General features: G+C 34.5%; 1 protein-coding gene across 28 annotated transcripts in view; it reads right to left on the bottom strand.

The window, feature by feature from the left end:
* The window catches only part of LOC125666546 (leucine-rich repeat-containing protein 15-like), a 68,340-nt gene that overhangs the window by 31,700 nt on the left and 19,001 nt on the right, over window positions 1–17,639 (bottom strand). For 23 of the 28 annotated variants that reach the window (XR_008799222.1, XR_008799221.1, XR_008799224.1 and 20 more), the window contains 6 exons: window positions 14,955–15,026; window positions 13,286–13,357; window positions 9,242–9,313; window positions 6,259–6,333; window positions 3,074–3,145; window positions 430–501 (listed from right to left, as the gene is read on the bottom strand). Coding sequence is in view for 5 of the 28 variants with exons in the window: in XM_056151721.1 (XP_056007696.1) it covers window positions 430–501; window positions 3,074–3,145; window positions 6,259–6,333; window positions 9,242–9,313; window positions 13,286–13,357; window positions 14,955–15,026 (435 nt within the window). In the remaining 23 variants the exon portion in view is untranslated. The remainder of the gene's footprint in view (window positions 1–429; window positions 502–3,073; window positions 3,146–6,258; window positions 6,334–9,241; window positions 9,314–13,285; window positions 13,358–14,954; window positions 15,027–17,639) is intronic. The other 5 variants (XR_008799225.1, XR_008799244.1, XR_008799238.1 and 2 more) reach the window with 2 other exon arrangements.

The raw sequence follows: 17,639 nt of genomic DNA, 5'->3' as shown, positions 1-17,639 counted from the left end.
TTGTTTAATGCTGCGATTAAGGTCGATTTTAACATTACTGTTGACCCACATATTGGTAGTACACAATGAATTATCAATTTCAAAATATATGAGCTTGAACAATAACTATCTCTATTAAGCCGAACTCAAGCTTAGCATCGGCAAAAACAGTTTGTAAAAACAAAAAGAATATTAATGATGTGAGAAGCAATAACCAAACAATTATGCTTGTTAAAGACCGAGACAATTCTCATTTACGGACTCTCTTGAGGGAAACACATAGTGATAGAGAGAGCAAAAGAGAGAGAGAAATATAGAGTAAATCAATAAAGAGTATGTGTTCCTTCCATCGTGATATACATGTCATAACGTTTTCACATTGAAAAGTTCCTAAAATTACTCTCAATATGTAGATGTTTTTCAGTGATCATACAGTAAAGCCATACTTACAGTGACTGAAGATTCACCAAAGTGTCAAAAATACCATCTGGCAACTTTGTTATTTGATTCTGACGCAGTAATCTGAATAAAAAGATATGTTGATTAATTTGAATTCATAACGGGATCATGGAATTTCTTTAAAGGATTTGGAAAGACAACTTTAAGATGGTATATTCTCTTCGACACATCATCCCACCTCTGGTGTGTCCAGGGGTCCATGTTTGCCCAATTCTCTTTTTGTATTGCTTATAGAAATGATGAGATTGATCACTGTTCGTTATCTTCATTTTTCATTCATACTAATATTATGGGGAAAGTGTTGTATAAAGCTAAACTTGTTTTTCACTTACGAGATAATACATCATGGTTCAGCAGAAAAGTAGCCAATGAAAGGTGAAGATAACAGTGATCAATCTCATAACTCCTTTAAGCAATACAAAATTAAAATTACAAAATTAAAAGTTCGGCAAACACGGATCCCTGGATAAACCAGGTTCCTAGGATTGATCCCCTGTCGACCGGTCACACCCGTCGTGAGCCCTATATCTTGATCAGGTAAATGGAGTTATCTGTAGTCAAAATCAGTGTGCCAATATCAATAATTGGATAACATCAAACAATATACCGATACCAATCCTAAAACTTGATATCGTCGAGTAGGTCTCGTCATTAATTACAAATCCTGCTCAATATGTCTTTACTAATTAGTTTGCCAAAGAAAAGGATATTGACAAAGGTGTGTACAAAATATAAAAAAAATAATAGTGGCGCTTATTCGAGTTCTACTTAACTCATGCACATTTTGCATTAAAGAAATTTAAATGCAATGTAACATACCCCTAAACTCAATTCTACAATCACTGTCATTTTGAAGTTAATTTCTATGATAGTTTTTGTGAAGTCATGGACGAACTGACCCACTATAATAATAAAAACGTCTATATTATAAAGAACATATCAGATGCTTTTAAACTTCTTTATTTTTTCAGCAAAATTAATTGATTTCATGCCGAAAATTACTTGAAATGTGTTTTAAATCAAATATTGTGTGCAGTTTTTCAATTTCAAAGCGATGAAATTCAAGTCTTACGATATGCATATTTTTGCGATATTTTACGCAAACGTGTGTCTGACGTCACATCGAGTGAGATGGGTTGCAAACAGTTAGCTATTTCATTAACAGATTAACAAAAATGCTAATAATCACGTTAACCACTTGTAATAACATTGCAATAGGATGTGTTGTAGTGTACTAGCTGTCAGAAGAGAGGATTTAGACTGAGTTTTTTTCTTATTTTTCGGAGGAAGGTGTGGGGGAAATGAGGGAACATTTTTCGACGGCACAAGGACTTTGCCATAAAAAGCCCCAGTCGCCTTCTTTCATGTAATTCGTTTTTGGAAGAAAAAACACTTTGATAGAGACCCAGAAAAGCTGGTTATATCGAAGCTACACATATGCATTGCTACAGTATACATGAAGGTGAAGATAACGAACAGTGATCAATTTCATAACTCCTATAAGCAATACAATATAGATAGTTGGGCAAACACGGACCCCTAGACGCACCAGAGGTAGGATCAGATAACTAAGACGAATAAGCATCCCCTGTTGACCGGTCACACCCGCCGTGAGCCCTATATCCTGATCAGGAAAACGGAGCGTTCTGGTCTTCAATACTTTCTCGAACTAACTCACCTTCGCCTAGTAATAACATACAACTTTTGCTCCTACTTTCTACCTACTGGTAGATTTATAAAACGATACATGATATTTGAAATGTTAATTGTACAACTTTGAATTGAATTATGTGTAACAGGTACAGGGGTTTCAACAGTCTCGATTGAAGTGAGCATTTCGCAAATTATATCGTCGTCATAACGATCTAGTTCGTCTATCCAACCTATCAATGGCTCAAATAGTGTCTGACATGTTTCATACCGATTGTTAAGCCGTTCTTGGCACACTGATTTTGACTACGGATAACTACATTTATCTGATCAGGATATAGGGTTCACGGCGGGTGTGACCGGTCGACGGAGAATGCTCACTTCTCTTAGGCACCTGATCCCACCTCTGACGTGTCCAGGGGTCCGTGTTTGTCCAACTATCTATTTTGTATTGCTTATAGGAGTTATGAGATTGATCACTGTTCGTTATCTTTGCATTGTATCAAATTCTTTCATCTCTTTTTAAATGAACTCGTAACATCAAGTAGAGTATAAAGCCGTGCTCCCACTTCCTTACGACGTGAAGAGCACAATGCAAAATTAATAATAATGACTTTTTATTCAAATAAAGTATTGCGATTTCAAGTTTGAATTTAATAATTATAAGTAACTTATTTTTTATATGTACCCGTGACAGTATGCTTAGTTGTCAATGATCAATCTCAAGACTGCTATGACGAATTCAGCCTAAGGTAGACACAGACCTCTGCACATACCATAGGTGAGATTTGTGTTACGTATACAGTGATGTGAAAGACTATTACAACGTTTTAAATTTCAAAGGATCTTGATCACATGTTTCCTAAAAGACCCCAAATACCTACCTATTAAACAGTTGTCAGGGCGCCTCAATATGAGTGGACAAATCTCGAGAGGGACGTCACACAATATACAATCCATCAACGATTCATTTTTACATACTTACAGGGTCTGTAGATTCGTCAATGCGTCCGGCATTCCATTAGGTAACATTGTTATTTGATTTTCCGATAGGTCTCTGAATAATAAAGTAATTCTAATTAACCTGAATTGCTGAGATATATTGCAATAAACACAATTTCTAAATGGTTCCAATAATATCGAATGATTTCTGACATGAGAGTTAAGATTAATACACTGATAAATACATAATATTGTACGATGCTATGTTCCAGGGGACAAAATACGCTGCTTTAACTGATCAACCTCATTCACAAATGAGGACAATGGGCAATGAAAAAAATTCCCTCAAATCTTAGGGTATGAATAAAAATGGATATAACGAACAATGATTTATTTCATAACTCCTATAAGGGATATATAATGAAGAGTTCGGTTACCACTTACCCCTAAGCATAACAAAAACATTCATGGAGCGAGGTTAAATCATTTGAAACTAACACGACAGCTGTATATATGTCTAACAGGTCATTACATTCAACACATTTTAATGTAAAGGTCAGGATGAGTTTGCCTCTTGTAGACATCCATACAGTTGACCCCTTGCAACAAAGTATCGGAAGATGCAGTTTGATGTCCGTCCCTCTGTATGTACGTCTGCTTATATACCGATACGGAATGCTGAGGAACAACGGTATTCTAAGCCATTTTTATAATGTCACTATCAAAATCATTTTTCGTACATAAAAGCTCTCTACATGTCTACAGAATAAGGCATTTGAAAGGTCACGGAACGTAGCGGGTTTTGGAAAAAAAAACATTGAAACTTTTTGTCTTAAAAAACCAGGTAAATTTGTTTCTAGGAATAAAAAATGGAGTTTTATGCAGTGATTTATTTTGTTAAAGTCAACTATATCCTCAATGCAAACATCGAAAATGATTTTAAATAAGTATTGAAAACGCCTTATCTGAGTACTTAATCAGATAAACGGACAAATCAGTATTCAAAATTGGTATTTAAAGAGATGCCTAACAATACATTTGAAACGTGCAAAGGGTATTCAACTTAATGAGAGGTACTAGATGTGTTTGCAAATAAAATCATCAAAACTACCATAACATTTGCGAAATATTGTCATCAAACGAGACTGTTGAAACATCAGTAGCATCAACTTATTTGTAAGTAACCTGCCTCAATAAAAATTGATAATACGGAGAATATCCTTTGTGTGTGAGGACAATAAACAGAAAATACAGTTGATTATACAGTACCCGCAGCGTTGTTCTTGACATGATAAACGATAGAACACGATACATGCATATTATGACCCCTGGGTCGAGCCCTCTGCTGGTGGACTGTTAGTCCCCGAGGGTCTCTATAACCCAGTAGCTAAGTACTTCGTTACTAGCTTGAAAATACGGATGTATATTTAATTGCTGTTACAAAATTTAGAAATTCATTTCAAAATTAAGGATTATCTCCCTCATGCATAGCTCTTATCCATGGACGAATTTGGCTCCACTTTTTTGGCACACTGTTTTTGGCTATATTTAGCTCTAAAACTTCATAGTTATTTCGGATTTCAAACATTTCGGTTGAGCATCACTGAAGAGACATTATTTGTCGAAATGCCCATCTGGTGCATCAAAATTGGTACCGTATAAGTTTTACATGCATGATAGGATAGGATACATGCACGATAGGATAGAATACACGCACGTTACGATAGGATACCCGGTAAACCTGATTAACGCAAACCACGATAAACAATCTTCACGATAAACGCAACACCTAATAAACGATCTTCACGATAGACCTGATAAACGCAAAACAAGATAAACGATCCTCACGAGAGACCTGGTAAACGATCCTCACGATAGACTTGATAAACGCAAAACACGATAAACGATCCTGAGGATAAACGAGAAACCTGATGGAAATATTGTAAATTTAGACACAATTTATACCGAACAAAATTTTCATAGCTACAACATAATTTCATTATGTTAGTAATGATAAGAAAATATTCCAATATTCATTACATAATACTTATATCAAAAGTGAAGATAACAAACAGTGATCAATCTTATAACTCCTATAAGCAATACAAAATAGAGAGTTGGGTAAACACGGTCCCGGATATACCGAAGGTGGGATCAGGTGCCTTGGAGGAGTACGTATCCTCTGTTGACCGGTCACACCCGCTGTGAGCCCTATATTCTGATCAGTTAAACGGAGCGTTCTGGTTTTCAATACTTTCTCGAACCAACTCACCTTCGCCTTGTAATAACATACAACTTTTCCTCCTAATTTCTACCTACTGGTAGATTTATAATACGATACGATATATTTCAACTGTTAATTATATAACTTTGAATTGAATTACTTGTAACAGGTACAGAGTTTCAACAGTCTCGATTGAAGTGAGCATTTCGCAAATTATATGGTCGTTATAACGATCTAGTTCGTCATTACAACCTATCATTGGGTCGAATGGTGTCTCACATGTTTCATACCGATTATTAAGCCGTTCTTGGCACACTGATTTTGACTACGGATAACTACATTTATCTGATCAGGATATAGAGTTCACGGCGGGTGTGACCGGTCGACAGAAAATTCTCACTCCTCTTAGGCACCTGATCCCACCTCTGGTGTGTCCAGGGTTCCGTATTTGCCCAACTATCTATTTTGTATTGCTTATAGGAGTTATGAGATTGATCACTGTTCGTTATATTTGCATTGTATAAAATTCTTTCATCTCTTTTTAAATGAACTCGTAACATCAAGTAGAGTATAAAGCCGTGCTCCCACTTCCTTACAACGTGAAGAGCACAATGCAAAATTAATAATAATTACTTTTTATTTAAACAAAGTACTGTGATTTCCAGTTTGAATTTAATAATTTTAATTAACTTATTTTTGATATGTACCCGTGACAGTATGCCTAGTTGTCAATGATCAATCTCAAGACTCCTATGACGAATTCAGCGTAGGGTAGACACAGACCTCTGCACATACCAGGGGTGAGATTTGTGTTACGTATACAGTGATGTGAAAGACTATTACAACGTTTTGAATTTCAAAGGATCTTGATCACACGTTTCCTAAAAGACCCCGCATACCTACCTATCAAACAGTTGTCAGGGCACCTCAATATGAGTGGACAATTCTCGAGAGGGACGTTACACAATATACAACCCATCAACGATTCATTTATACATACTTACAGGGTCTGTAGATTCGTCAATGCGTCCAGTATTCCATTAGGAGGTATCATTGTTAATCGATTGTCCGACAGGTCTCTGAATAATAAAGTAATTCTAATTAACCTGAATTGCTGAGATATATTGCAATAAACACAATTTCTAAATGGTTTCAATAATATCTAACAGACAGATCATCGAATGACTTCTCACCTGAGAGTTAAGATGAATACACTGATAAATACATAACACTGTACGATGCTATGTTCAAGGGGACAAAATACGTTGCTTTTATTGATCAACCTCATTCACAAATGAGGACAATGGGCAATCCAAAAAAACTTCCCTCAAATATTAGAGTATGAATAAAAATGGATATAACGAACAAGGATTTATTTCATAACTCCTATAAGGGATATATAATGAAGAGTTCGGTTAACACTTACCCCTAAGCATAACAAAAACATTCATGGAGCGAGGTTAAATCATTTGAAACTAACACGCCAGCTGTATATATGTCTAAAAGGTCACTACGTTAAACACATTTTAATGTAAAGGTCAGGATGAGTTTGCTTCTTGTAGACATCCATACAGTTGACCCCTTGCAACAAAGTTTCGGAAGATGCAGTTTGATGTCCGTCCCTCTCCATGTACGTCTGCTTATATACCGATACGGAATGCTGAGGAACAACGGTATTCTAAGCCATTTTTATAATGTCACTATCAAAATCATTTTTCGTACATAAAAGCTCTCTACATGTCTACATAATAAGCCATTTGAACGGTCACGGAACGTAGCGGGTGTTGGAAAAAAAACATTGAAACTTTTTTGTCTTAAAAAACCAGGTAAATTTGTTTCTAAGAATAAAAAATGGAGTTTTATACAGTGATTTATTTTGTTATAGTCAACTATACGTTCACTCCCAACATCGAAAATGATTTTAAATAAGTATTGAAAACGCCTTATCTGAGTACTTAATCAGATAAACGGACAAATCAGTATTCAAAACTGATATTCAAAGAGATGCCTAACAATACATTTGAAACGTCCAAAGGGTATTCAACCTAATGACAGGTACTAGATGTGTTTGCAAATAAAATCATCAAAACTACCATAACATTTGCGAAATACTGTATTCAAACGAGACTTGAAACATCAGTAGCATCAACTTATTTGTAAGTCACTTGCCTCAATAAAAATTGATAATACGGAAAATATCCTTTGTGTGTGAGGAAAATAAACAGAAGATACAGTTGATTATACAGTACCCGCAGCGTTATTCTTGACATGGTGAACGATAGAACACGATACATGCATGATAGGATAGGATACACGCACGATAGGATAGAATACACGCACGATACAATAGGATATACGGTAACCCTGATAAACGCAAAACACGATAAACGATCTCCACGATAAACGCAACACTTAATAAACAATCCTCACGATAGACCTGATAAACGCAAAACACGATAAACGACCTTGAAGATAAACGAGAAACCTGATGGAAATGTTGTAAATTTAGACACAATTTATACCGAACAAAATGTTGATAGCTACAATATAATTACATTATGTTAGTAATAATATGAAAATATTCCAATATTCATTACATAATACTTATATGAAAAGTGAAGATAACAAACAGTGATCACTCTTTTAACTCCTATAAGCAATACAAAATAGAGAGTTGGGTAAACACGGTCCCGGATATACCGAAAGTGGGATCAGGTGCCTTGGAGGAGTAAGTATCCTCTGTCGACCGGTCACACCCGCCGTGAGCCCTATATCCTGATCAGGTAAACGGAGCGTTCTGGTCTTCAATACTTTCTCGAACCAACTCACCTTCGCCTTGTAATAACATACAACGTTTGCTTTTAATTTTTACTAATTGGTAGATTTATAATACAATACGATATATTTCAACTGTTAATTGTATAACTTTGAATTGAATTACATGTAACAGGTACAGAGTTTCAACAGTCTCGATTGAAGTGAGCATTTCGCAAATTCTATGGTCGTTATAACGATCCAGTTCGTCAATACAACCTATCATTGGGTCAAATGGTGTCTGACATGTTTCATACCGATTGTTAAGCCGTTCTTGGCACACTGATTTTGACTACGGATAACTACATTTATCTGATCAGGATATAGGGTTCACGGCGGGTGTGACCGGTCGACAGAGAATGCTAACTCTTCCTAGGCACCTGATCCCACCTCTGGTGTGTCAAGGGTTCCGTGTTTGCCCAACTATCTATTTTGTATTGCTTGTAGGAGTTATGAGATTGATCACTGTTCGTTGTATTTACATTGTATAAAATGCATTCATCTCTTTTTAAATGAACTTGTAACATCAAGTAAAGTATGAAGCCGAGCGCCCACTTCCTTACGACGTGAAAAGCACAATGCAAAATCAATAATAATGATTTTTATTCAAATAAAGTATTGTGATTTCAAGTTTGAATTTTATTATTTTAATTAACTTATTTTTGATATGTACCCGTGACAGTATGCCTAGTTGTCAATGATCAATCTCAAGACTCCTATGACGAATTCAGCGTAGGGTAGATACAGACCTCTGCACATACCAGGGGTGAGATTTGTGTTACGTATACAGTGATGTGAAAGATTAAGGATTATCTCCCTCACGCATAGCTCTTATACTTAGACGAATTTGACTCCACTTTTTGGCACACTCTTTTCCCCTATAATGGCTCTAAAACTTCATTGTTATTTCGGATTTCAAACATTTCGGTTGAGCATCACTGAAGAGACATTATCTGTCGAAATGCGCATCTGGTGCACCACAATTGGTACCGTATAAGTTTTACATTATTACAACGTTTTAAATTTCAAAGGATCTTGATCACACGTTTCCTAAAAGATCCCGAATACGTACCTATCAAACAGTTGTCAAGGCGCTTCAATATGAGTGGACAATTCTCGAGAGGGAAGTTACATAATATACAATCCATCAACGATTCAGTTTTACATACTTACAGGGTTTTTAGATTCGTCAATGCGTCCAGTATTCCATTAGGTAACATTGTTATTCGATTGCTCGACAGGCTTCTGAATAATAAAGTAATTCTAATTAACCTGAATTGCTGAGATATATTGCAATAAACACAATTTCTAAATGGTTCCAATAATATCTAACAGACAGATCATCGAATGATTTCTGACATGAGAGTTAAGATGAATACACTTATAAATACATAATATTGTACGATGCTATGTTCCAGGGGACAAAATACGTTGCTTTTATTGATTAACCTCATTCACAAATGAGGACAATGTTCAATGAAAAAAAATCCCTCAAAGCATAGGGTATGAATAAAAATGGTTATAACGAACAATGATTTATTTCATAACTCCTATAAGGAATATATAATAAAGAGTTCGGTTAACACTTACCCCTAAGCATAACAAAAACATTCATGGAGTGAGGTTAAATCATTTGAAACTAACACGCCAGCTGTATAGATGTCTAACAGGTCACTACGTTAAACACATTTTAATGTAAAGGTCAGGATGAGTTTGCTTCTTGTAGACATCCATACAGTTGACCCCTTGCAACAAAGTTTCGGAAGATGCAGTTTGATATCCGTCCTTCTGTATGTACGTCTACTTATATACCGATACGGAACGCTGAGGAACAACGGTATTCTAAGCCATTTTTACAATGTCACTATCAAAATCATTTTTCGTACATAAAAGCTCTCTACATGTCTACAGAATAAGGCATTTGAAAGGTCACGGAACGTAGCGGGTTTTGGAAAAAAATTATTGAAACTTTTTGTCTTGAGGTGGGTCCTTAGTCCTGGATTTTTGGGGTTAGGTAGCATTTTTTTGTTTGGAATCAATACATTAACATTCAGAGAAATGAAAAAATGCAAATTAGTTAAGGATTTCCATAGTAATTTTCATTACAGACACTACTGAAGTCATGTACCTCTTTGTAGATTTTTATGAAATTCATTGGAAACAATTATTTGTCGTTATTTTAAGATAAAAACAAGAAAATTCTTTAATTGCATTTATTTATCAAGAAACATTTCAATAACTAAAACACATGTCATTTTCAATATGTTCATCAAGTTTTAGAATAATAAGTGCAGAATTATTGAATTAGTGTTATTTTCCAAAATGTTAAAAAAACGAATACATGTGGACACAATTTCCTTATAGCATGGTTTACATATATATTTTTTTTCTGTTTATATTAGTAGATGTACATCTCTTATAGTTTTTTATGGGAAAAAATTCATACCTTTCCTTAATAATATAAAATTTATAGCTTCTAGAGTATGTATACCCCCATAAAATAACCGAAGTCTGGCACCATTTAGCTGAGCTATTCAAAATCACTCACGGATTAAAATTTTATGTTATTTCTCGAAAAGACACAGATAATGATTCCTTATCATCTTGGTAAAATGTTTGTGAAAAATAAAGGAAATGTATCGCATAATGGACTTGATAAATGATTTATTGAAATGGGGAATTATTGTCCTTGGATTCAAAATTTTGAAACATATCATTGACTATTCAAATAAAACTAAGACTTTTGAAATATTTTATGGCTGGCAATTTTCTTTAAAAATAACTATTGAAAAAGACTCCAACAAAATGTATGTTCCGGTCATTAAATCATTGACTTTGCAAAATCTTATGACGTCACAGGAGTGTGGAACTATGTTAAAAACCAGGTAAATTTGTTTCTAAGAATAAAAAATGGAGTTTTATACAGTGATTTAATTTGTTATAGTCAACTATATTTTCACTCCCAACATCGAAAATGATTTTAAATAAGTATTGAAAACGCCTTATCTGAGTACTTAATCAGATAAACGGACAAATCAGTAGTCAAAATTGGTATTTAAAGAGATGCCTAACAATACATTTGAAATGTGCAAAGGGCATTCGACCTAATGATAGGTACTATATGTGTTTGCAAATAAAATCATCAAAACTACCATAACATTTGCGAAATACTGTCTTCAAACGAAACTGTTGATACATCAGTAGCATCAACTTATTTGTAAGTAACCTGCCTCAATAAAAATTGATAATACGGAGAATATCCTTTGTGTGTGAGGAAAATAAACAGAAAATACAGTTGATTATACAGTACCCACAGCGTTGTTCTTGACATGATGAACGATAGAACACGATACATGCATGATAGGATAGGATACACGCACGATAGGATAGAATACATGCACGATACAATAGGAGACACGGTAAACCCGATAAACGCAAACCACGATAAACGATCTTCACGATAAACGCAACACCTAATAAACAATCTTCACAATAGACCTGATAAACACAAAACACGATAAACGATCCTCACGATAAAAGCAACACCTAATAAACGATCTTCACGATAGACCTGATAAACGATCCTCACGATAGACCTGATAAGCGATCCTCACGATAAATGGGAAACCTGATAGAAATGTTGTAAATTTAGATACAATTTATACAGAAGAAAAATTTTGATAGCTACAACATAATTACATTATGTTAGTAATAATATAAAAATATTCGAATATTCATTACATAATACTTATATGAAAGGTGAATATAACAAACAGTGATCAATCTCATAACTCCTGTAAGCAATACAAAATAGAGAGTTGGGTAAACACGGCCCCTGGACATACTGGAGGTGGGATCAGTTGCCTAGGAGGAGTAAGCATTCCCTGTCGACCGGTCACACCCGCTGTGAGCCCTATATCCTGATCAAGTACACGGAGTAATCCGTAGTCAAAATCAGTGTGCCTAGAACGACATAACAATCGGTATGAAACACGTTAAACAGTAATTGACTCAATGATAGGTTGTATTGACGAACTAGATCGTTATAACGACCATAGAATTTGCGAAATGCTGACTCTAATCGATACCGTTGAAACACCTGTAACATCAATTTGTTTGTCAAAAGCTTGCCTCGATTTAAAACCTGACCATACGCAGAACAAGCTCTTCCGTATCGAATCAGTTGAGATATATACACCACATCTACTGATAATGGAATATTGCAACATAAATATGGGAAGTTGACGATGGAAACGCTGAAATAATCTTGTTTGTCATACAGTTGAGTTGTCAGTTTGCCGTTAATGTCTACTTTCAATAAAATATCTAAGTATGAAGCAGAAGTGGACGACTCTGTGGTGTCTTTTATTGCGAGATCATGGGGATATATCGAATTAACATATAAATGAAAGTTATTGTTAATAGACAAAACATCGTCGATATATATAAATGTCGAACTGAAGGCCATAGCAAAAAAAATTTTGATGTGCTTAATATTAGTTCAAGTGAAGAAAGTATACACTGTACATTTTCATAGGCTTATCCCTAAAAAGAAAACATTTATTTTTCCAAAAATGTCAATATTTGTAACATTTTCACTTGTATGGAAAGAATGCATAATTGTTTTTTTTTTATAAAGATAGTGGAGAAAATAAATGATGCTTAAATTTAGTTGTAGTGTATTGGACTTTTGTATGAGTTGTTTCCCTTGTAGAAATCTATTTCAATATAGCTATGGTGACCTTTACTTTTCTTCGCATATTGGAAAAACGATTTTAACATGAAAGGGTTTTCTGTGGACATGATACCCTAGTTGACTTTATTTGTATGAAATGTGCTTTCTCATAGGGACTAAGGCTACATGTAATCTCTATGATATACATTTCTTATATGATTATCAATTTTGAAAATTCTTTTTTGTAAATCACTGTCTGTTAATATTACATTCCATTTGTTGTGTACCAATTTTTGTCTTGCGTAACAATGTATTTTGTGGATTGGTTCGGGGTCCGTGTTTCACAATTCTTTATCTAGTATTCGCTTTGGAAGTTATGAGATTGATCATCGTTCGTCAGCTTATATGCTGCAAAATGATGTACGGTTTTCATAATACCTTTCATGATACAAGTGCTAAATATTTTATATAAAATATACTTGTGCATGCTTGAATATATGCATTTTATTCAGTAAGTGTACAAATTAAATAGAGATACTTACAGAACCTGTAAATTCTTCAATGCGTCAAAAACCCCATTCGTTAACGCTGATAATTTATTGTACCCAATATATCTGTATAACAAAGATATTATAATTAACATGAACTCACCAACACTGAATTGTTCAAATACATAGTAAGAAATGAAATTTGAAACCCTAAATTAAGATATTAATTTCAATAATATGTAACAGAAAGATCATCGAATAATTTGTGATATGCAAGGTGAAGATAACGAACAGTGATCAATCTCATAACTCCTACAAGCAATACAAAATAGAGAGTTGGGCAAACACGGATCCCTGTACACACCAGAGGTGGGATCAGGTGCCTAGGAGGAGTAAGCATTCCCTGTCGACCGGTCACACCGTGAGCCCTATATCCTGTTCAGGTAAACGGAGTTATCCGCAGTCAAAATCAGTATGCCAAGAACGGCTTAATAATTGGTATGAAACACGTCAGACAGCATTTGATCCAATGATAGGTTGTATTGACGAAATAGATCGTTAAAACGACCATAGAATTTGCGAAATCCTCACTTCAATCAAGACTGTTGAAACCCCTGTATCATCAACTTGTTTGTCAGTAGCTTACCTCGATTTAAAAACTGACTATACACAGAACAAGCTCTTGCATATTAAATCAGTTGAAATATATCAACACCATATGCAGGTGATAACGGAATATTGCTAGATAAATATGGGAAATTGACGATGGAGAAGCTGAAATAATCCCGTTTGTCATACAGTTGAGTTGTTAATTTGCCTTTCATGTCTACCTTTAATAAAATATCTAAGTATGAAGCAGAAGTGGAGGACTCTGTGGTGTCTTTTATTTCGAGCTCATGGGGATATATTGAATTAACATATGAATGAAAGTTATTGTTTATAGACAAAACGTCGTCGATATATTTAAATGTCCAACTGAAGGCCATAGCAAGATATTTTTGACGTGCTTTATATAAGTTCAAGTGAAAAAAAGTATACACTGTACATTTTCATAGGCTTATCCCTAAAAAGAAAACATTTATTTTTGAAAAAATTTCAATATTTGTAACATTTTCACTTTTGTGAAAAGAATGCATAGTTGTTTTTGTGATAAAGATGGAGAAAATAAATGATGCTTAAATTTAGTTGTAGTGTATTGGACTTTTGTATGAGTTGTCTCCCTTGTAGAAATCTATTTCAATATAGATATGGTGACCTTCACTTTTCTTCGCATATTGGAAAAACGATTTTAACACGAAAGGGTTTTCTGTGGACATGATACCCTAGTTGACTTTATTTGTATGAAATGTGTTTTCTCATAGGGACTAAGGCTACATGTAATCCTTATGATATACATTCTTATATGATTATCAATTTTGAAAATTCTTTTTGTAAATCACTGTATGTTAATATTACATCCCATTTGTTGTGTATCAATTTTTGTCTTGCATAACAATGTGTTTTGTGGATTGGTCCGGGGTCCGTGTTTCACAATTCTTTATCTAGTATTCGCTTTAGAAGTTATGAGATTGATCATCGTTCGTCAGCTGCAGCAAAATGATGTATGGTTTTCATGATACCTTTCATGATACAAGTGCTAAATATTTTATATAAAATTTACTTGTTTATGGTTCAATATATGCATTTTATTCAGTAAGTGTATAAATTAAATAAAGATACTTACAGAACCTGTAAATTCTCCAATCCGTCAAAATCCCCATTCGTTAACGCTGATAATTGATAGCGCGTCATGTCTCTGTATAACAAAAATATTCTAATTAACATGAATTCATCAACGCTGAATTGTTCAAATACATAGTAACAAATTAAATTTGAAACTTTAAATTAAAATATTGGTTTCAATAATATGTAACAGAAAGACCAGCCTATAATTTGTGATATAAGGCGAATAATCAGACATTTGAAATAACTGTAACAGGTGTATGGATATCCAGAATAAGTTTTGAATTGCCATGTGCTCCTCCTCATGTGAGGGGACAAAAATGCTTGACATTTTAGTGATTGATCTCAGTCGTCGATGTAGAAAATGGGTAATTGGAACAATCCTTCAAATGTAATTGTATGAAAGGTGAAAATAACGAACAGTGATCAATCTCATAACTCCTACAAGCAATACAAAATAGATAGTTGGGCAAACACGGACCCCTGGAAACACCAGAGGTGGGATCAGGAGCCTAGGAGGAGTAAGCATCCTCTGTCGACCGGTCACACCCGCCGTTAGCACTATATCCTGTTCAGGTAAACGGAGTTATCAGCAGTCAAAATTAGTATGACAAGAACAGCTTAACAATCGGTATGAAACACGTTAGACAGCATTTGACCCAATGATAGGTTGTATTGACGAACTAGATCGTTATAACGACCATAGAATTTGCGAATTGCTGACTTCAATCGAAATTGTTGAAACCCCTGTACCATCAACTTGTTTGTCAGTAGCTTACCTCGATTTAAAAACTGACTATACGCAGAACAAGCTCTTGCATATCGAATCAGTTGAGATATATAAACACCGCATACAGGTGATAATGGAATATTGCTACATAGCTATGGGAAGTTGACGATGGAGAAGCTGAAATAATCCCGTTTGTCATACAGTTGAGTTGTCAATTTGCCGTTAATGTCTACTTTCAATAAAATATCTAAGTATGAAGCAGAAGTGGCGACTCTGTGGTGTCTTTTATTTCGAGCTCACAGGGATACATCAAATCGACATATGAATGAAAGTCATTATTGTTAATAGACAAAACGTCATCGATATATCGAAATGTCGAATTGAAGGCCACAGCGAGAGATTTTTTCTTCTCACGTAGAAGTTTTTGAATAAATTCTGCTTCATCTGAACATAGAAACAAGTCAGCTAATAAAGGAGCACAATTCGTGCCCATGGGGATTCCAACAGACTGTTGGAAGACCTGATCACCGAAGACCATGACGATATTTTTCTATCAGGAACTCTAGCATATTTTCTATTTCAACTTCAAAGTACTTGTGCGTGAATTCAGAGTGGTGTTTAACAAAGTAAGTTTTTGAATGACTGATCACTAGATATGAATATTTCCGTTTTCCATATTTGTGAAAGAAGCAACTGTCTATGATGTCAAAAAGTATAGTCTTTAATTTATCGTGAGAAATGGTCGTGTATAGTGTTGAAAAGTCATAGGTTTTAATGTTATTGATTTGGGGGGGGGAAATTGCGATTTCAAGTTTACTAAAAGTTCTGTAGAATTGTTTAGAATCCACATTTACACCACTTCTGATATATGTAGTCTCACAGTAAGTTTGAAGTTTCTCCTTCACAGCTGTTAATATTATCTTGAGGAGCAAAGATAGGGGCTTGGTAGAGCACTTACTGGATCCAGCAATGTATCTTTCTTTGTAAGGGTTTTTATGTAGTTTAGGAATTCAGTATAGTTATGGTAACTTATATTCATCCGACCCATTGACTGGGATATTAAATGTGCCTAAAACTGAAGCATGGTTTTGAAGAACTTCATCTTTTGAAAGGGCAGTTGGAGTATAAGTACTATTACCAACAGTGGAATTAATGCCAAGTTCGTTGAAAATACAGTTATAATAATGCGCCTTACAAACAAAGACAATATTGTTACTAGCTTTGTCAGCTGCATAAAGAGTGTATAGATATTCCAAAACCCCTTTCCACAAATTAGTTTCGTGAAGTTATTTTCTCCCGTCAGAAGTCAACATAATTTAGAGTCCTCGAGAAATTATGAAGAAGAAATGGGCTCGTTTGTTTTTAATAATAAACAAGTAATGTTGCACCATGGTTATAGCTGAAATAAATTGTAGGATTGATTCTTGGGGTTTGTTTTTTATAACATACTAGAGGAAACCACGCGCAAGCGCGGGAAATCACTAATAATTTTGCATAGGGAAGGACTTTTTAATGCGTTTTTGAATTGTTGCGCACATGTATTGAAGAAATATATCTTTAATTCAAATGAAATCTAGAACAATTTATGTATAATTGCGTGCTATTAGTTTTGTTACATGTATTGATATCATATACAATAAATAGATATTGATTGATTGGAACTCGCATGGAGCTTCAAACTAAATATTCATTATGTAATTAATTGATCTCTCTCCGTGTTGAAAATTAGATAATTATTTTACGAATGCAATTGTAATCCGTCATGCCGAATACTTGATCAAAGACACATGAAAGGTCGTTCATATTTTCAAAGTTTGAAACTCAGTTTTGCAAATGTGTAAACTTATAATGATAGTTTTTGTACAGTGCGGCAAAATTAAGAATATATGTCGTTTCTTATCGTCATACATAATAATCAATTAAAACATAATGCACTATATGAAAGACAAACAAACA

This window comes from Ostrea edulis, chromosome 10, assembly GCF_947568905.1.
Source record: "Ostrea edulis chromosome 10, xbOstEdul1.1, whole genome shotgun sequence".
NCBI classification, from domain to species: domain Eukaryota; kingdom Metazoa; phylum Mollusca; class Bivalvia; order Ostreida; family Ostreidae; genus Ostrea; species Ostrea edulis.
This window is presented reverse-complemented; position numbering and strand designations above follow the sequence as displayed.